Raw genomic sequence first — 22,108 nt, forward strand, 5'->3', positions numbered from 1 at the left:
ATTCACCTGAGTTCAACTGCTGGCAGTGCTTTGGATGCAGCGAACATGCTCCGCATCCAAAGCGCTGCTACTTCTGATCGTGGGCACCCGGCCTTACACTTCACCAACCACACATGATGGGAAAAGCTGCAAGTATATACTTTACAGTTGCCATAGTCCTCACCATTCACCAGAGTACAATTGTATATGACTACACAGAGTTTATCTGTACAGTAAAGCGCAGGTGACTTTGCTTTCCTATACTATGGGTCACTTCAAATAATAAAATGTACTATTTTTTTCTGCAGTGGTGGAAGGATGCCACAGCATCTATTCATCAAGAATGTGGCCAGTGTTGGATGTTTACTGAGTGTATACAAACAGCAGCAACCAAAATGCTGTGTGAACTTAGCCCTGATATAGTATAAAAAAGTCCTAAAAAACATAGGTCTCCTGTACTTAACTATTAATCAACACTTTGTCTTCACTTGGTGACAGCACAGACACGGAAATCTAGACTACATTACCAATTTATTTAGCTACAGAAAGTACAGTTCTGGGGAATTTCAATACCTTTTATTTAAAGAAAAACTAAAGCGTGAACTGTAGAAGTATGGTCAGCCACGGACTGTGGACTTCATAGTATTTAGAATTCGACGTTTAAAAAATCGGCTGTTATACTCCAGGCCTTGTACAAAGTTCAAAATATCTGGTTTCTGGGTATGTTGCAAATCAACATATATTGGCACTATCCTAGCGGTGTTGTTCTCAATAACATTTATCAGGCACCACTCAGATACCCAATTGTACCAAGTTTCCTTCAGAGAATGAGGGGAAAGAATAAGGAAAGATATTCCACTGGATTCAATTACCATTGAAGCTGAAGAAATTGCAAGTTCCCCAGCTGCTTTATCACGGTGCTCCACATAGCCATGGTAGCCATTCTCTTCCAGAATATCTACAATGTTCATGACCAGGTCGGTATCTTCTACGCTGTACCACATGGAGAACTGATAGGCGCACATACCTAATGAAGTGACACCATGCCCAGGTGCTATACATCTCTTGAAGATATTCCATACAAATCATCAGCATACTTCAGATAATTACTCCCAACAATGAAACATACATATTCAATAGCATGCAATGGTTGTATCACATGGCCGCCTCTCTCAGCTCTTCTATAACTTTTCCTAGCGTCTTTCCAGAATTTCTCAAAGACTCATATTTTTCTTTCAGCTCAACCTGGGCTTCTTTCAACTGGTTGTTCAACTGCACATAGGAGCGACTCTGCATGTACTGCCTGTCACCATCGCTGCAGGGGTCCTGGGAGGGGATCAGCGAATCTGACAATAGTACAGAAAGGAGTGTGAGTGAAAGGAAGGACAAATGTTACGTATAGTCAGCACTATGAATATTGCTTACCATCACTAAGGTCGCAAACAAACACGGGATCAGATGGTACTGCACCACAAACATCTTCTAGAATGTTATCTACACTGGGAGGCTCAGGACGAGAGGGAAGAACAATGCGCTTCTTTGCCCTTGATGTCATACTGACATTGGTTCATAGACAAATCTTTTCTGAAACAAAGAAATTTATGTGTTATTTTTTTCATATAGTAGTCCAAAAAAGGAAGCAGCACACCACTGTCTGTGAATAAGGAGCTATTTTATTGAGCCCATGATGGCGACGTTTTGGTTCGGTGTAGCGAAAATATACTGTACATTAAAAAAAAAAAAAAAAGTTTGTGAAGCTGGATTTTCTACCTTTTCCTACTCCAGAAAAAGATAAAGTCATGGATCTATGATAAAACACAGAGCACACATTGCCATCCATGTGCTGGATACTTAACCTGGCACTGGATAGGAGATAGTGATGAGCGAGCGTGCTCGAGTGTTCTCAGACGTTCTCGTATATTATATTTGAGTCTCTGCAGCTGCATGATTAGGCAACTGCAACACATGTGGGGATTGCCAAACAAAGAGCGCCAATCATGCAACTATGGGGACTGGAACATAATATACGAGCACGCCCGAGATACTCGGATAACACCAGAGCACGCTCGCTCATCACTAGGAGAAGCTTAGCAATTCAATTGTCATTTTCATATGAGGAAATCATGGATAGTAAAGTTTCAAACACTGGAGGAAAATCAAATCTAAAATACTAATTAATATTGGACTCTTTAAAATAAAAAAAACACACTACAATAAAAATCAAGACTTCCTAATGAGGCTGTGGGTTAGGCCTCTTTCACACTTCCGTCGGTATGGGTCCGTTGCAATGCGTACCGATGGACGTTGTGAAAGTTTTGCACGACGTGGGCAGCGGATGCAGTTTTTTGACGCATCCGTTGCCCATTCTGCAGTGCGGAGAGGAGGGGGCGGAGTTTCGGCCGAAACTGGCGGATGCGACGGACAAAAAAACGTTACATTGAACTTTTTTTGTGACGACGGTCCGCCAAAACACAACGGATCCGTCGCACAACGGACGCGACGTGTGGCCATCCGTCGCTAATACAAGTCTATGGGCAAAAAACGCATCCTGCGAGCACATTTGCAGGATCCGTTTTTTGCCCACAACGACGGATTGTGACGGATGCCAAACGACGGAAGTGTGAAAGTAGCTTTAGGAGGTCACATTCTCTGTAGGGCTATACTGACATGATGCAAAGGCGCTGTATTTTTTGCTGCGATTTTTGGAAAGTGCTGAAAAAAAAAATGCAGATGGATAGACACGTGTAAAGGTATAAAGTTCACATTTTCCACTTTCCTAGGTTAGGCAGTAAAGGTAAAAAATAACAGTAACCAGCTTTCCGGACATGCAGAACCAGAACAACTTTTCCCCCTGCTTCCCAATGAAATAGGGGAGCCTGGCATGATTTCATTCTGGGCTTTAACCTCTTAAAGACCAGGCAATTTTCTGTTTTTTCCTCCCTTTACTCCAAGAGCTATTCATTTTTTATTTTTCTGTCGATATATAGCTACATGAGGGCTTATTTTTTCAAGACGAGTTCTAGTTTCAAAAGACACCATTTATTTTATCATATAATGTATTGGAAAGCGGAAAAAAAAATCAAAGTGTGGCAAAATAGTACAATTCTACAATTTATGTTTTTTAATCTTTATTTATTTGCAGCGTTTAACAATAAAATTGGCCTGGAAATAGGAGTACGCAGACGCCAAACATGGATAGTTTTTGTTTTATTTAAGTGGTGAAAAAAAATGCAGCAATTTGTAAAAAAAAAAGTTTTACTTGTGTCGTCATTTTCCAAAAGCAGTAACATTTTCAGTTTTCGTGGTATTTGTTCTGTGAGGACCTGTGTTTTGCGCCCCGAGCCGATGTTTTTATTGATATAATTTGGGGGTAGATATGATTTTTTTAACTGCCCGTCATTAAATTTTTTTCTGTGTTTTTTTTCGTTAGGTTGTTTACTGATCAAATTAATGCATCTTATATTTTCATAGATTAGACTTTTTCTAACGTAATGATACTAAATGTGTGTATTTTCTTAACTTTTAAATACGAGAAAATGAGGGCGATTTGAACTTTTATATTTTTGTAATGTTTTTTTCTTTTTACTGTGTGTTAGTCCCTTTAAGAAACTTTAAGCTGCGATCGTCTGATCACTTGTACTATGCATTTCAGAGTGTTAGCACTGCTATGTATAGCTAAAATCCCGATCTCCTGTGCACACCAGTCACGGGCTGGCTTTCACAGGAGTACCATGATGACAAGCACTGGGGTCTTCAGCAGACCCCTGGCTGTCATGGCAACACAACAGCTTCCTGTAATCACGTCACTAGAGCGCTGATGAGGGGATAGAATGACGCCCTGTTAATGTTGCTGTCAAACATTGACAGCAGCATTTAACAGTAAGATCTGGGATTGTTCTTACTGGTTGCTGACTTTTGATAACTGTTATAAGCCAATAATTTGTAATTAGGACAGCACTAGGGCTGTGACTTTCTGCACACCCTCTTTATCATCCTTTTAGTCAGATTACATTTTTTTATTTTATGATTTTTATTTCTTTCATGGGTTGAGCTTAGGGTTTAAAAAAAATGATGATATGACAACCTAATGTTACCAAATTCTGTGAAGTACCTTTGGGTTCAAAATCCTCACTATATCCCTGGATACAAATCTTGAGGGGTGTAGTTTCCAAAATGGGGTCACTTGTGGGGGTTTCAGCTGTTTAGGCGTATCAGGGACTCAGCTAATGCAACATGGTGCCCGCCATCTATTTCAGCCAATTCGTGTTCCAAAACTCCAATATTGCTCCTTCCGTTCCAAGCCCTGCTCTGTCTCCAAACAGGTTTCTGACTACATGTGGGGCATCGCTGTGCTCGTAAGAAAGTGGGTAACAAAGTGTGGGGTTCACTTTTTGGTGCTACCTCTTATAATAGTAAAAAAAAAATGGGGCTAAAGCAAAATTTTAGAGGTAAAATGTAATTTATTTTGTTTCCATCCCACTTTGCATTAATTCCTGTGTAGCGCATGAAGGGTTGAAACATTTCCGGACAGCACTTTTGTAGTATTTGAGGGGTGCAGTTTTTAAAATAGTATCACTTGTGGGGAGTTTCCAATACATAGGTCCCTAAAGAAACAGGTTTTGGAAATTTGTTGAAAAAAAATGAGAAATTGCTGTTAAACTTATAACCCTTCCAACATCCTAACAAAAATAATTGTTTTAACCCCTTAACGACCGCCGATACGCCTTTTAACAACGGCAGTTAAGAGTACTTAAACCACAGCGCCATTAATTAACGGCGCTGTGGAAAAAGTAAATAGCGCCCCCCAGAGTCAGATTTTCTCTGGGGTCTCGGTTACCCAGGGTAGCCGAGACCCCAGAGAACATGATTCGGGGGTTTTTTACCGACCCCCGGGTTGCGATCGCCGGTAATTAACCGTTTACCGGCGCTCGCTATAAAAAAACAAAACGCGATTTCCCATTTAATTTCTCTGTCCTCCGATCTGATCGCACATCAGAGGACAGAGAAATGGGGTCCCCGATCGCCCCCCTGATACTCACCTGTCTTCCCCGGTGCTCCTCGTGGCTCCCCATGGGCGCCGCCATCTTGTTCCGGCCAAAGAATGGCGGGTGCATGCGCAGTGCGCCCGCCGGCCGGCACCCGGAAGATCTTTGGGGTCTCGGCTGCCGGGGACCCCAAAGAACATGATCGGGGTCGGTTTTTACCGACCCGTTTTGCGATCGCCGGTAAGGCCGGTTTCACATTTGCGGTTGTGTCTGCAGCGTTTCTTCCGCAAATATCCGCATGCGTTGTGTGTTCCTATATTGAACATTAGGAACGCATGCGTTTTTGGTTCTTCGCGTTTTGCCGCGTTTGACGACGCATGCGTCGTCTCGTCGTCTGCGGCTTGGCGCGGAAATGCAACATGTAGTAATTTTTAGAGGCGTCAATTTGCCGCCTGGAAACGTATGCGGTCGATTGCGTAAGTTTTGCGCCCAAAAAACGCATTGCTGTCTATGTAAACGCATGCGTTTTTCAGCACATGCGTTTGGTTGCGTTTTTGAACGCACGCGTTTCAATTGAGAAAAACATGTCTAGACACTGATAAGCCACCCCCCACATACAAGGTGATAAAGGGAGGTAGTGGACATTTGCAGGTCACTAGTCGGCAGACTGCCTTGCAGACGAGACGCCCCACAGCCCCTTGGAGCAGCAAACAAGCCTCTGAACAATGTGAGTATATCCTATCCAATGCCTTTCTTTTAAATTTTCTGTCTCTACATGCCCTAATTTCAGCCATTTCTTTCTTTCTGCACGCATCAGAATGTCTTCTTCTTCTCATGATGAGCAAACGCCTGGGCCTGCACAAGGGGAAAATGTCAGCGAAGTGAGTATCACCTCCTCAGATTGGTAAGTATTCAGTCACATCTACACATATGACAATGTATATTTTCCTTTTTTCAGAGCTCTCCTTCTACAGCGGAAGAGACTGGGCAGGAGACTGGGCAGGAGCAGCGGAGTCACGGTCGGGTGGCACGGCGGCAGCGTGTAAGTATACCTGGCTGACGGTTTATTGTATCCTCACTTTACAAATCTTGAATCTTCATTTCTTTTTACTTCTCTCTTTCTTTCCCTTTTGCTTCAGCACTAATTTTTTTTTTAATTTCAATATTCATGCCATTCCTCTGCTTCTGTTTTCTGTCTTCTTTATGTTAATGTCTCCAATATTAATGTCCTTTTTGTTTTTTAGGTTCCAGAACGGGATGAGGACCTCATAGAGAATGAGCACCTCATATCTCTGGTCCATGAGCGAGTCCCGTTGTGGGACACCCGGGATCCACTGCACGCCAACAACGTGACGATCCGGCGGCTTTGGAATGAGGTGGCCACAGCGTTGTGGGATGGCTGGGCCAATGCCCCGACTCGGGTCTGATCTGCATTTGGTAAGTATCGCAATGCAGTGTGATGCAGCCAAGACCTTGGCCATGCTCACACAACTGTGTATGATGATCATAAGTCATTACTTTTTCTCAGCACACACAGTTGTGTGACCACGGTCAAAAGACCATTGTCCTAACTATTATGTTTTGTTTTGTCAACAGTGTCAAAAGTCAAAACACGTTGGCGATCGATGAAGGACCGCTTCAACAAGGACCTGCGTCAAGAGAGCCGGCTTCCAAGTGGTTCTGGAGCAAGGATCCGAAAATACAAGTACCACCGCATCCTTGCGTTTTTGAGACCGGTCCTTGGCCGGAGAACGTAAGTATATTGGTTAAAAAAAAAAGAAATGTTTTGTAATGCTAGAATTTTTTGGTCACTATTTTGAATCAGTATTTGGAATCCAAAACCAGGAGTGATTGATACATGCAGAAGTGGGGCATGTGTTTTTTGAATACTTTTCCTCACATAGTTCCACTCCAGGTTTTGGCTTACCAATAGTGATGTGAAATACTGAGCAAATACAGTGTGACGGCAGCCTACACAACAGATCTACAGTCATCAAGTCAGGTGTCAGAAATAATGAATTCATGATGCACAAATTAATGGCTCCTGAATTCATTTTTCCTGACACTTGTCCTGGTGAGTATAGATGTGCCTTGTATGACCTCCACCGTCCATTCATATTTTCCATCAGTATTTGAAATCCAAAACCAGGAGTGATTGATACGTGCAGAAGTGGGGCACGTGTTTTTTGAATACTTTTCCTCACATAGTTCCACTCCAGGTTTTGGCTTACCAATAGTGATGTGAAATACTGAGCAAATACTGACAGTGTGACGGCAGCCTACACAACAGATCTATAGTCATCAAGTCAGGTGTCAGAAATAATGAATTCATGATGCACAAATTAATGGCTCCTGAATTCATTTTTCCTGACACTTGTCCTGGTGAGTATAGATATGGCTTGTATATAGCTATGGCTTGTATCGCCTCCATCGTCCCTTCATATTTTACATCAGTATTTGTAATCCAAAACATGCATGCAGAAGTGGAGCATATGGTTTTATTATACTTTTCTGCGTACTGTTGTACTCCTGATTTAGGCTTGCAAACTCTGATGTAAAACTCAGTCCAAATAGTGCTAGTGTGACCTCAGCCTTAATCTCAATGTTTATATTCCACAGGAGTTATCGTTTTGTAAATGTTTGGTATTAATTTTTTTTTTTTAATCTTTTTTCACAGCACTTGGGGCTCCACTGTTGGCCCAGGTTCTGGAGCGGTCCTTCATCAGTCAGCCACGGACCCGTCCCAGCCATCCTCCACCGCTGCAGCAAGTGGGCCTGCCACACTAACTGGAGACCAGGAAGCTGGTCCATCAGGTGATCCCCTTCCCCAGTCCTCTGCCTCTGCCCAATTTTTTTGGGGCTCCTCCTGGTAGCGGCAGAGGGCCGCGGACAGGTCACTCATGCCCGAGTTTTTGCACTTGAGCACGGTCTTCTACGAGGGACTCAAGGCGATGGGTGACCGACTGGATACTGCCATTAGTCATATGAGTACACGTATCCAGGAGGTTACCACAGCCCTTGCCCAAGTGAAAGCCGACCTCCAGAGGCCAGCACATAATTTTTTTAATCAAATAGAACAGGGCATGTCGGAACACCTTAGTCCCGATCTCCAGATTAGTGTTATGCAGGCCTGCAATGCTGCTTACGTGCAGGCTATGTGGGGCATTTCCACCAGTGCCCACACTGTCACACTTTACCTCTATGCCGACATCTGCTGCATACCACTGCACGGCCACCTCCATTCCAAACACTGCCGGACCTTATTATAGCACCACCACCATGCCGAGTGCAGTAGGACAGCCCACCGCCACCACCATGACAACTGCTGCTCCTGCTTGGAGCTCCTCCACTGCCACCACCATGCGGCAGCCGCAAGACCCTGGCCTGTCGTTTCCCGCCACCACAAGAATGCTGCTGCCGGCCCCAGGCCTGTTACCCGCCACCACCACAGGCATGCCGCTGCCGGACCCTGCCCTGGCGTTCCCTGCCACCACCACTAGTTCAAGAATGCCGCTGCCGGACCCTGCCCTGGCGTTCCCTGCCACCACCACTAGTTCAAGAATGCCGCTGCCGGACCCTGCCCTGGCGTTCCCCAGGCCAATACCAAGTAGCCCAACGAGGCTCCCCAGACGGCAGCGCCGATCCAAAAAAGGGAAAGGCAAAAAACAAAAGACAATAGCTATCCCTCCCCCCTCACCTCCCAATGTGTCTGTAATGTCTGGTTTGTCTCACCCTTCCAGTGTGTCTCAGCCCTCTCATGTGTCTAGCCCAATCCCCGAATTTCCTGACCCCAGTAGTTTTATAGCGCCTTCTCCTGCCACCCCTATGTCGGCGACAGTAAGCCAGACCTCACAGCTTGACACCTCACAATTTCGTCACTCAACCCCAAGCAGGCGCAGTTAATTTTTTTTTTCTTTTTTGTGTTTAAAAAAATAAACCTGTTTTTTGCCCCTATAAGGTTTGGTTAATTGTGTATTTCGCCGCCGGCAACACACACCATGCGCCAATTACAAAAAATGCGTTGAACACTTTTTTGGGGGCCACCTCCAACCTCCAGTACTTAGTTAGCAGAACACTGAAGCTTTGTGTGTGTTTGGTTTAAAGATATGAGGTTGACCCAAAAAATAACACTTGTATTTTCTCCAAAACCCCTTCTTTCTGTTTACTCTGTGACTTTTTGTCGCACACAGAATACAAAATGGTGGTAATACACAGCACAACTATACTCAACAGGTCGTGTCTTCACAAAATCATTATTTATGACACCTGACCTGCTGATTTGAGAAATGCCTTGTATTACCTCCATTTTATCTTCTTTGTACATTAAATATATTTCACACAAAGTGAAGGGACGATGTAGGTCATACAAGGCATATCTATACTCAGCAGGACAAGTGTCAGAAAAAATGAATTCAGGAGCTATTTATTTGTGCGTCATGAATTCATTATTTCTGACACCTGACTTGATGACTATAGATCTGTTGTGAAGCTGCCGTCACACTGTCAGTATTTTACATCACTATTTGTAAGCCAAAACCTGGAGTGGAACTATGTGAGGAAAAGTTCAATAAACACATATGCACCACTTCAGCATTTAACAACCACTCCTGGTTTTGGCTTACAAATACTGATGTTAAGTACTGAACAAATACTGCGAATGCAACGACACCAAACAGCCATCGTCTCTACAGTCTGCGGCAAATAGCTACTGGTGAACCGAGACAGGACGCAATGACGTCAACAACCTAAGCCCAAAAACCCAAAGTGGTTTCTAAAGGAAATAGGAGACATGGTGAAGAAAATAAAACACAATTATTTTATTAGAAAAAACATTAATAACATTTAAAACATAACAATTACAGAGCCGAAGCCATCAGGACATTTTACACCATATTGTCCTACCATGACACACGTCCAATGTCAGAATCAAAAAAGGCAGCAAATTAGTCCCGCATGTGGCCTACTTCAACTGATGACCGCAGCGGGTGATGACGGTAATCAGGCAAAGGGTTTGCAACAGGTTCATCAAGTTCAATGGTGGGTCGCTCCTTAGCCAGAATGAAATTGTGGAGAACCACACAGGCTTTTACCACCTCATCCACTGTCTCCATTTTTAGATTTATGGCAGTTGCTAGAATGCGCCATTTGGACACCATAATCCCAAAGGCACACTCTACTGTTCTGCGGGCCCTGGTTAGTCTGTAGTTATAGATCCGTTTTGTGCGGTTCAAGTCACGACTTGAATAGGGCTTCAGGAGATTTTCACTCATCTGAAAGGCCTCATCCCCAACCATTACAAATGGCATCGGTGGGCCTTGAGTGTTGGGGAGAGGTCGTGGCTGTGGAAAATTAAAATTTTTACCATAAACACGTCGGCCCATATCCGAGTTTTTAAAAGTCTGTGAATTGTTGCCACGGCCAAAAGCACCAATGTCCACGGCAATGAAGCGACAGTCCGCATCGGCTATTGCCATGAGAACTACTGAAAAATATTTCTTGTAGTTGAAGAACTGTGATCCCGTTCTGGCTGGTTTGATAATCCGGATATGCTTCCCATCCACCGCACCCAAACAGTTGGGGAAATCACACAGTCCAAAATTTATCAGCAATTTCCATCCACATGTCCTCGGTGGGTATGGGTATAAATTCTTCACGGAGAACGTTCCACAAATCCCGGCAGGTGTCAAAAACTATTCCGGACAAGGTGGAAATTCCAAGGCGGTACTGGAAATGGAGGGATGACAAGCTCTCTCCAGTTGCAAGAAATCTGTAATACAGAAAAAATAATTTACAAAAATGCAAAGAATACACGTCAGACCAGCAATAATTATGACTAGCATTTGTTTAGAATTATTACGTACCTTAAGGTAACCAGGGGACGTTCCTCTGGTGGAATCGCTCTACGGAGCTGGGTGTCCTGTCTCCGGATGGCTCCTTGGACACGAGCAAGCAAATCCTGGAAAGAGTCTTGTGACATCCTGGTATATTCCGGGAATTTTTCCGGGTTCTCATTGAGCTCTACATACAGGGTGTGATATGCACCACGGTTCTCCCGCAGTTCTATAATGGGGTGTTGCCAAAAACGCCTACGCCGTGTCCTTCTCTGTCTTTCACGGTTTCGGTGTTGCTCCCAAGCAAACGCACACGCAAGAAAAATCTTGATGCTTAGATCCAGATTGAAGTAAAAGCTATCCATGTGAATATCCATCATGTCACAGGATACAGGAGCAAAATCTGAAGATTTCAGCAGTCCTAGGGTCTATATATAGATATCCCATAATACACGCCCTCTGTAGTCCCATTGGCTGTTTCTGGTAATCTAGATTTTTCTCCTGTACATTTTTTCAACATGCGCACAAAAAACGCAAACGCATGAAAAACGCATTAAAAAGCATGTAAACGCAGCGTTTTAAAGCCGCATGCGTTAACCGCATGCGCTTTAAAACCGCTGCGTTTACATGTGTTTTCCTACGTTTTTCTTGTCCTTGCGTTTGCGGATTAAACGCTGCAGATTAAACCGCAAATGTGAAAGTAGCCTAATTAACTGTTTACCGGCGACCGGAAAAAAAAAAAAAAAGTGATGTGTAATTCTGTTCTCTGATGTGATCGCACATCAGAGGACAGAGAAATAGGGGGATTTGGGGACCCTGTTATACTTACCGGTGTCCCTGGGTCCTCCTGTGTCCCCTCCTGGCCGCCGGCTTCTTCCTTCGGTAACAAAATGGCGGGTGCATGCCGGCTGGCAGCTAGAGGAGTTGGGGCTAAATTTAGGGTTAGGGTTGGGGCTAAAGTTAGGGTTGGGGCTAAATTTAGGGTTAGGGTTGGGGCTAAAGTTAGAGTTAGGGTTAAATTTAGGGTTAGGGTTGGGGCTAAATTTAGGGCTAGGGTTGGGGCTAAAGTTAGGACTAGGATTGCGGCTAAAGTTAGGGTTAGAGTTTGGATTAGGGTTACGTTTGGGATTAGGGTTAGGGGTGTATTGGGATTAGGGTTAGGTTTGAGGTTAGGGTTGAGATTAGGATTAGGGGTGTGTTGGATTTAGGGTTCTGATTAGGGTTATGGTTGTTTTGGGGTTAGGGTTGTGATTATCATTAGGGTTGCGATTAGGATTATGGATCGGGTTGGGATTAGGGTTAGGGGTGTGTTGGGGTTAGGGTTTGAGTTAGAATTGGGGGGTTTCCACTGTTTAGGTACATCAGGGGGTCTCTAAACGCCACAGCCAATTTTGTGCTTAAAAAGTCAAATGGTGCTCCCTCCCTTCTGAGCTCTGCCGCGCGCCCGAACAGTGGTTTACCCCCACATATGGGGCATCAGCGTACTCGGGATAAATTGGACAACAACTTTTGGGGTCCAATTTCTCCTGTTACCCTTGTGAAAATAAAAACTTGGGGGCTAAAAAATCTTTTTTGTGGAAAAAATGTTTTATTTTTTATTTTCACGACTCTGCATTATAAACTTCTGTGAAGCACTTGGGCATTCAAAGTTCTCACCACACATCTAGATAAGTTCCTTGGGGGGTCTAGTTTCCAAAATGGGGTCACTTGTGGGGGGTTTCTACTGTTTAGGTACATCAGGGGCTCTGCAAACGCAACATAACGCCCGCAGACCATTCTATCAAAGTCTGCATTCCAAAACGGCGCTCCTTCCCTTCCGAGCTCTGCCATGCACCAAACAGTGGTTTACCCTCATATATGGGGTATCAGCCTACTCAGCATAAATTGCGCAATAAATTTGGGGGTCCAATTTCTCCTGTTACCCTTGTGAAAGTAAAAATTTGGGGGTGAAAAGATCATTTTTGTGGAAAAAATATGATTTTTTTCATTTTCATGGCTCTAAATTATAAACTTCTGTGAAGCAGTTGGGGGTTCATAGTGCTCACCACACATCTACATAAGCTCTTTGGGGGGTCTAGTTTCCAAAATGGGGTCACTTGTGGGGGGTTTCTACTGTTTAGGTACATCTGGAGCTCTGCAAATGCAACATGACACCCGCAGACTATCCCATCAAAGTCTGCATTCCAAGCGGCGCTCCTTCCCTTACGAGCCAAACAGTGCCCCCCCCCCCACATATGGGGTATCAGCGTACTCAGGACAAACTGGTCAACAGATTTTGAGGTCCAATGTCTCCTGTTACCCTTTAGAAAATAAAAAATTGCAGGCTAAAAAATCATTTTTGAGGGAAAAAAAAGGATTTTTTATTTTCACGGCTCTACGTTATAAATTTCTGTGAAACACTGGGGGTTTAAAGTGCTCACCACACATCTAGATAAGTTCCTTAAAGGGAACCTGTCACCTGAATTTGGCGGGACCAGTTTTGGGTCATATGGGTGGGGTTTTCGGGTGGTCCCGCCAAATTCAGGTGACAGGTTCCCTTTAAGGGGTCTAGTTTCCAAAATGGTGTCACTTGTGGGGGGGTTCCACTGTTTAGGCACATCAGGGGCTCTCCAAACGTGACATGGCGTCCGATCTCAATTCCAGCCAATTCTACATTGAAAAAGTAAAACGGCACTCCTTCTCTTCCAAGCTCTGCGGTGCGCCCAAACAGTGGTTTACCCCCACATATGGGGTATCGACGTACTCAGGAGAAATTGCACAACAACTTTTGTGATCTAATTTCTCCTGTTACCCTTGTGAAAATAAGAATTTGTGGGCGAAAAGATCATTTTTGTGTAAACAAATGCGATTTTTTATTTTCACGGCTCTACTTTATAAACTTCTGTGAAGCACTTGGGGGCTCAAAGTGCTCACCACACATCTAGTTAAGTTCCTTAGGGGGTCTAGTTTCCAAAATGGTGTCACTTGTGGAGCGTTTCCACAGGGGCTCTCTAAACGTGACATGGCATCCGATCTCAATTCCAGCCAATTCTGCATTGAAAAAGTCAAACGGCGCTCCTTCTCTTCCAAGCTCTGCGGTGCGCCCAAACAGTGGTTTACCCCCACATATGGGGTATCGGCGTATTCAGGAGAAATTGCACAACAAAATTTATGGTTAAATTTCTGTTTTTACACTTGTGAAAATAAACAAAATGGTTCTGAAGTAAAATGTTTGCAAAAAAAGTTAAATGTTCATTTTTTCCTTCCACATTGTTTCAGTTCCTGTGAAGCACGTAAAGGGTTAATAAACTTCTTGAATGTGGTTTTGAGCACCTTGAGGGGTGCAGTTTTTAGAATGGTGTCACACTTAGTTATTTTCTATCATATAGACCCCTCAAAATGCCTCATATGTGATGTGGTCCCTAAACAAAAAAAAAATGGTGTTGTAAAAATGAGAAATTGCTGGTCAACTTTTAACCCTTATAACTCCCTAACAAAAAAAAAATTTGTTTCCAAAATTGTGCTGATGTAAAGTAGACATGTGAGAAATCTTATTTATTAACCATTTTTTGTGACATATCTCTCTGACTAAAGGGTATAAAAATACAAAGTTTGAAAATTGCAAAACTTTAAAAATTTTCGCCATATTTCCGTTTTTTTCATAAATAATCGCAAGTAATATCGAAGAAATGTTACCACTAACATGAAGTACAATATTTCATGAAAAAACTGTCTCAGAATCAGCAGGATCTGTTAAAGTGTTCCAGAGTTATAACCTCATAAAGTGACAGTGGTCAGAATTGTAAAAATTGGCTCTGTCACTAAGGGGTTCAAAAATGATGCGCAAATAAAGCAGACATTTGGGAAATATGTATTAATTATTTTGTACATTATGACTAACTGGTCTAAGGCTAAAAAGATAGAAAACTGCAATTTTAAATTTTTTTTTTAGCCAAAATTCCAATATTTTCACAAATAAACGAAAGTCATATTAAATTTACCACTAACATGAAGCACAACGTGTCATGAGAAAACAATTACCGAGATCCGCTGAAGTGTTCCTGAGTTATTACCACAAAGTGAGTGGTCAGAATTGTAAAATATGGCCTAGTCATGAAGGTCAAAATTGGCCCTGTCACAAAAGGGTTACATCTGAATAATATTTTGAAAAAAAAAAAAAAGTTATAACTAGGTCTCGATTTGAAGCTTTGTGCTTGCCAATGCAAAGTCTCTACGGCTATGTGCCCAGGATCAGGAACTAGCAGCGCTATGGATGCAGCATATTTTCATTGCATCCAAACTGCTGCCGTATATTGAACACAGGTGATTCCACAGGTGATCACTAAACCATGCGGAATCACCACATCCAATACATTGTACGGGTGAGGGTATGTGCACATGCATTTTGGAGCTCTGCGGATTTTTCTGCAGCGGATTTGTGAAATCCGCAGGTAAAAGGCACTGCGTTTTACCTGTGGAATTAGTGCAGATTCCACTGCGGTTTTACACCTGCGGATTCCTATTGAGGAGCAGGCGTAAATCGCAGCGGAATCCGCACAAAGAATTGACATGCTGCGGAATATAAACCGCAGCATTTCCGCCTGTTTTTTTCTGCAGCATGTGCACTGCGGATTGCGTTTCCCATAGGTTTACATTGTACTGTAAACGCATGGGAAACAGCTGCGGAACTGCAGCAAAATCCGCAGCGTGTGCACAGAGCCTGACATTTCTCCTGCGGAGACTGAGCGTCTGCGCAAGATAGACATGCTGCGGTCTGGAAAGACGCGCCGCATGTTCGTCTCCGCAGGGAAGCCGGTGCATGCATAGTGGGCGAGATTTCTACAAATCCCATCCACTACGCTGTAACATCTGGACGCTGCACAAGTACACAGCGCCAAACCCACAGCAATTCCTGAACACTATTATTATTTATTATAGCGCCATTTATTCCATGGCACTTTACATGTGAGGAGGGGTATACATGAACATGGGAATGTACCCTAATACTACTGGTGCTTCCATGTAAACCCCCACCCACCTCTAGGTCTCAGGGACCCTTTACCCCCCTTCTCTAGATCTCAGGGACCCTTTGCCACCACCCCTCTCCAGGCCTCAGGGCCATTTTGGGTGTGTCTCCCAGCAGCAGGCTCCAGGTATGACTGTAACCCCAGCAAACGCCATTAAACATTGAGGTTCAGCTATTCTCTACACCACTGCAATAAAGCCTGACCCGAGCTAGGGGACCCCCCTACTCCGATGTTATACTTGTTGCATCCACTACACCGGCGTCACCCATACAAGCAGTGTAAGTGAGCTGCCATTTTGCGCTCAGGCTACAGCTCCCGCCCTCCCACGGAGTACGAGTCCCATTGTAGCTGTGGTCACAGGCTACAGACATGAACGGAAGCCTTTGGCTCAGGACTGCATGTTGGAAAGCACAGAAATCTTGACATTTCCCACCTCCTCCTACTCCGACATGCTCTTCCCGTACGTCACTCAGCTGCTCTACTCTCCATTCACAACCTACTGGCACTAGAGCACTCCTCTATACCATTATGTGATTTCCGTGCTGCAGCCATTTTGGGGAAGACACATGCAAAAGCAAGGCGCTGTAAAGGCGGCCTCTTCTGTTACTGGAGCGCACGGTAGGGTAGACACTTTTCAGACAACAGCTAAACTAACAGTTTTCTCTAGCGCTCAGGTACCGCTAAACACGTCAGCCGAGGCCTGGCGATCTAGCCACGGACATGCGCATTAAGCTGTGCTGGAGTGCGCAAGGCAGGAACAAGAGTGACGTGGTTTAGGCAATAGGCTGGCAGTGGTAGCAAGTGCAGCGATACTTACCCCCACACACGGCTAGAGTGCCCCTATACATTTCACAGTAATTAGTGGCAGTAAGCAGGACAACTGTACAGAGCGGCCCCCTTATGGTCGGCCTGCTGCCCCTAATATCACACAACCCTAGTGTCCGGGGCAGGGCTGCCACTAGGAATTTCGGGGCCCCATACTGGGGACATTTTTGGGGCCCCCTTGAGAGTCCGTCCAGGCTCCAGCCCCGCCTCCACTCCTCGAACCGTCCACAGTCCAACCACCCTCTTGGAAAAACTCCACTTCTGCGCCATGTCCTCACCAATCACACATTAACCCCTTCACCCCCGAGGGTGGTTTGCACGTTAATGACCGGGCCAATTTTTACAATTCTGACCACTGTCCCTTTATGAGGTTATAACTCTGGAACACTTCAACGGATCTTGGCGATTCTGACATTGTTTTCTCGTGACATATTGTACTTCATGATAGTGGTAAAATTTCTTCGATATAACTTGCGTTTATTTGTGAAAAAAACGAATATTTGGCGAAAATTTTGAAAATTTCGCAATTTTCCAACTTTGAATTTTTATGCCCTTAAATCACAGACATATGTCACGCAAAATACTTAATAAGTAACATTTCCCACATGTCTACTTTACATCAGCACAATTTTGGAACCAAAATTTTTTTTTGTGACGGAGTTATAAGGGTTAAAAGTTGACCAGCAATTTCTCATTTTTACAACACCATTTTTTTTTAGGGACCACATCTCATTTGAAGTCTTTTTGAGGGGTCTATATGATAGAAAATACCCAAGTGTGACACCATTCTAAAAACTGCACCGCTCAAGGTACTCAAAACCACATTCAAGAAGTTTATTAAACCTTCAGGTGTTTCACAGGAATTTTTGGAATGTTTAAATAAAAATGAACATTTAACTTTTTTTCACACAAAATTTATTTCAGCTCCAATTTGTTTTATTTTACCAAGGGTAACAGGAGAAAATAGACCCCAAAATTTGTTGTACAATTTGTCCTGAGTACGCTGGTACCCCATATGTGGGGGTAAACCACTGCTTGGGCGCATGGCAGAGCTCGGAAGGAAAGGAGCGCCATTTGACTTTTCAATGCAAAATTGACTGGAATTGAGATGGGACGCCATGATGCGTTTGGAGAGCCCCTGATGTGCCTAAACATTGAAACCCCCCACAAGTGACACCATTTTGGAAAGTAGACCCCCTAAGGATCTTATCTAGATGTGTGGTGAGCACTTTGACCCAACAAGTGCTTCACAGAAGTTTATAATGCAGAGCCGTAAAAATAAAAAATCATATTTTTTCACAAAAATGATCTTTTCGCCCCCAATTTTTTATTTTCCCAAGGGTAAGAGAAGAAATTGGACCCCAAAAATTGTTGTGCAATTTGTCCTGAGTACGCTGATACCCCATATGTGGGTGTAAACCATTGTTTGGGCGCAGGGCAGAGCTCGGAAGGGAAGGAGTGCCATTTGACTTTTCAATGCAAAATTGACTGGAATTGAGATGGGACGCCATGTTGCATTTGGAGAGCCCCTGATGTGCCTAAACATTGAAACCCCCCACAAGTGACACCATTTTGGAAAGTAGACCCCCTAAGGATCTTATCTAGATGTGTGGTGAGCACTTTGACCCAACAAGTGCTTCACAGAAGTTTATAATGCAGAGCCGTAAAAATAAAAAATCATATTTTTTCACAAAAATGATCTTTTCGCCCCCAATTTTTTATTTTCCCAAGGGTAAGAGAAGAAATTGGACCCCAAAAATTGTTGTGCAATTTGTCCTGAGTACGACGATACCCCATATGTGGGTGTAAACCATTGTTTGGGCGCATAGCAGAGCTCGGAAGGGAAGGAGCGCTATTTTACATTTCAATGCAAAATTGACTGGAATTAAGATGGGATGCCATGTTGTGTTTGGAGAGCCCCTGATGTGCCTAAACATTGAAACCCCCCACAAGTGACACCATTTTGGAAAGTAGACCCCCTAAGGAACTTATCTAGATGTGTGTTGAGCACTTTGACCCAACAAGTGCTTCACAGAAGTTTATAATGCAGAGCCGTAAAAATAAAAAATCATATTTTTTCACAAAAATGATCTTTTCGCCCCCATTTTTTTATTTCCCCAAGGGTAAGAGAAGAAATTAGAACACAAAAGTTGTTGTGCAATTTGTCCTGAGTACGACGATACCCCATATGTGGGGGTAAACCACTGTTTGGGCGCATAGCAGAGCTCGGAAGGGAAGGAGCGCTATTTTACATTTCAATGCAAAATTGACTGGAATTAAGATGGGATGCCATGTTGCGTTTAGAGAGCCCCTGATGTGCCTAAACATTAAAACCCCCCACAAGTGACACCATTTTGGAAAGTAGACCCCCTAAGGAACTTATCTAGATGTGTTTTGATAGCTTTGAACCCCCAAGTGTTTCACTACAGTTTATAACGCAGAGCCGTGAAAATAAAAATTCTTTTTTTTTTTCACAAAAATGATTTTTAGCCCCCAGTTTTGTATTTTCACAAGGGTATCAGGATAAATTGGACCCCAAACGTTGTTGTCCAATTTGTCCTGAGTACGCTGATACCCCATATGTGGGGGGGAACCACTGTTTGGGCGCATGACAGAGCTCGGAAGGGAAGGAGCGCCATTTGGAATGCAGACTTAAATGGATTGGTCTGCAGGCGTCACGTTGCATTTGCAGAGCCCCTGATGTACCCAAACAGTACAAACCCCCCATAAGTGACCCCATATCGGAAACTAGACCCCCCAAGGAACTTATCTAGATGTGTTGTGAGAACTTTGAACCCCCAAGTGTTTCACTACAGTTTACAACGCAGAGCCGTGAAAATAAAAAATCTTTTTTTTCCCACAAAACTTATTTTTTGGCCCCCAGTTTTGTATTTTCCCAAGGGTAGCAGGAGAAATTGGACCCCAAAAGATGATGTCCAATTTGTCCTGAGTACGCTGATACCCCATATGTTGGGGTAAACCCCTGTTTGGGCACACGGGAGAGCTCTGAAGGGAAGGAGCACTGTTTTCCTTTTTCAACGCAGAATTGGCTGGAATTCAGATCGGATGCCATGTCCCGTTTGGAGAGCCCCTGATGTGCCTAAACAGTGGAAACCCCCCAATTATAACTGAAACCCTAATCCAAACACACCCCTTACCCTAATCCCAACAGTAACCCTAACCACTCCTCTAACCCAGACACACCCAACCCTATTCCCAACCGTAAATGTAATCAAAACCCTAACCCTATCTTTCGCCCCAACCCTAACTGTAGCCCCAACCCTAGCCCCAACCCTAGCCCTAACCCTAGCCCTATCACTAGCCCTAACACTAGCCGTAACACTAACCCTAACCCTAGCCCTAACCCTAGCCCCAACCCTAACCCTAACCCTAGCCCCAACCCTAGCCCTAACCCTAGCCCTAACCCTAGCCCCAACACTAGCCCTAACCCTTGCCCTAACCCTAACCCTAGCCCTAACTCTAGTCCTAACTCTAGTCCTAACTCTAGCCCTAACCCTAACCCTAATGGGAAAATGGAAATAAATACATTTTTTAATTTTTTTATTTTTCCCTAACTAAGGGGGTGATGAAGGGGGGTTTGATTTACTTTTATGGCGGGTTATTTAGCGGATTTTTATGATTGGCAGCTGTCACACACTGAAAGACGCTTTTCATTGCAAAAAATATTTTTTGCGTTACCACATTTTGAGAGCTAATAACAAAAGAAAAAAAGGTAGGCCTGACAAAACGGGAGTCACCACCAAATGAATACAAAATCACAGCTTTATTTGATAAATATATAAGCACAAAGGCAAACCACATTTAAAAACATTTAAAACAGGGAGATAACAAAAACTCCCACAATCACAAAAGCCCTGAATAAGGCAAAAGAACCCGCATAGAACCAAACAGGGTTAAATATACATGCCTAAATAAGCACAATAGCTAATACCACAATGTGGTGGCTACTACTGGCCAGCCCTAATGATCCCAAGAAATGGCTGAAATACACAGGCATATAATAAGCCAAACAATGTCCCGACTATCAAGCTATAATGATCCAATGTGGTGATGCACCATAGTACCTGTAAATGCCAAAAAATATTGATGATCCACACAGACATGGACATAAATTCAAAGATACAAGCTGTGCAACAGGACTATGATGAAAGGTGCTATACCCACCACATGATCTGTCTGTAGCCAAAGGCGTGTAAACAGCCAACCTCAAAAATATGAATAGCCCATGAGCCCCAGGATAAAGCTGGCCCTGAGTGGCATGTGTACCCTGCGGAAAGTATGCGGGCAGCAGGCACCCGATGCGTGTCGCCACACTAGAGTGGCTTCATGATGAAGCCACTCTAGTGTGGCGACACGCATCGGGTGCCTGCTGCCCGCATACTTTCCGCAGGGTACACATGCCACTCAGGGCCAGCTTTATCCTGGGGCTCATGGGCTATTCATATTTTTGAGGTTGGCTGTTTACACGCCTTTGGCTACAGACAGATCATGTGGTGGGTATAGCACCTTTCATCATAGTCCTGTTGCACAGCTTGTATCTTTGAATTTATGTCCATGTCTGTGTGGATCATCAATATTTTTTGGCATTTACAGGTACTATGGTGCATCACCACATTGGATCATTATAGCTTGATAGTCGGGACATTGTTTGGCTTATTATATGCCTGTGTATTTCAGCCATTTCTTGGGATCATTAGGGCTGGCCAGTAGTAGCCACCACATTGTGGTATTAGCTATTGTGCTTATTTAGGCATGTATATTTAACCCTGTTTGGTTCTATGCGGGTTCTTTTGCCTTATTCAGGGCTTTTGTGATTGTGGGAGTTTTTGTTATCTCCCTGTTTTAAATGTTTTTAAATGTGGTTTGCCTTTGTGCTTATATATTTATCAAATAAAGCTGTGATTTTGTATTCATTTGGTGGTGACTCCCGTTTTGTCAGGCCTACCTTTTTTTCTTTTGTTATTATCTTTGGTACTGTTTTAGGCCTAGGTTGAGTCCCATTTACCGTGGTGCCCCCATATGTGCTTTTTGTTACACATTTTGAGAGCTGTAATTTTTCCATATTTGAGTCCACAGAGTCATGTGAGATCTTGTTTTTTGCGGGACGAGTTGACGTTTTTATTGGTAACATTTTCGGACACGTGACATTTTTTGATCGCTTTTTATTCCGATTTTTGTGAGGCAGAGTGATCAAAAACCAGCTATTCATGAATTTCTTTTGGGGGAGGCGTTTATACCGTTCCGCGTTTGGTAAAATTGATAAAGCAGTTTTATTCGTCGGGTCAGTACGATTACAGCGATATCTCATATCATTTTTTTTATGTTTTGGCGCTTTTATACGATAAAAACTATTTTATAGAAAAAATAATTGTTTTGGTATCGCTTTATTCTCAGGACTATAACTTTTTAATTTTTTTGCTGATGATGCTGTATGGCGGCTCGTTTTTTGCGGGACAAGATG

General features: G+C 43.6%; 1 protein-coding gene across 3 annotated transcripts; it reads right to left on the reverse strand.

Moving 5' to 3' along the window:
- Positions 1-491: 491 nt before the first annotated feature.
- Positions 492-16,736, reverse strand: C1H19orf25 (chromosome 1 C19orf25 homolog). Of its 3 annotated transcripts, none has more exons than XM_077270876.1 (3): positions 16,619-16,736; positions 1,405-1,563; positions 492-1,325 (listed from the first exon to the last, which is right to left on the reverse strand). In XM_077270876.1, exons 2-3 carry the CDS (start codon positions 1,532-1,534, stop codon positions 1,135-1,137), a joined length of 321 nt encoding a protein of 106 aa, XP_077126991.1. In that variant the 5' UTR covers positions 1,535-1,563; positions 16,619-16,736; the 3' UTR covers positions 492-1,134. The 3 variants fall into 3 exon arrangements, with proteins under 3 accessions (XP_077126991.1, XP_077127000.1, XP_077126983.1); XM_077270885.1 differs by lacking the exon at positions 16,619-16,736 and adding an exon at positions 16,326-16,459; XM_077270868.1 differs by lacking the exon at positions 16,619-16,736 and adding an exon at positions 16,235-16,382.
- Between the last annotated feature and the right edge of the window lie 5,372 nt (positions 16,737-22,108).

Source organism: Ranitomeya variabilis, chromosome 1 (genome assembly GCF_051348905.1).
Source record: "Ranitomeya variabilis isolate aRanVar5 chromosome 1, aRanVar5.hap1, whole genome shotgun sequence".
In the NCBI taxonomy this organism is placed as follows: Eukaryota; Metazoa; Chordata; class Amphibia; order Anura; family Dendrobatidae; genus Ranitomeya; species Ranitomeya variabilis.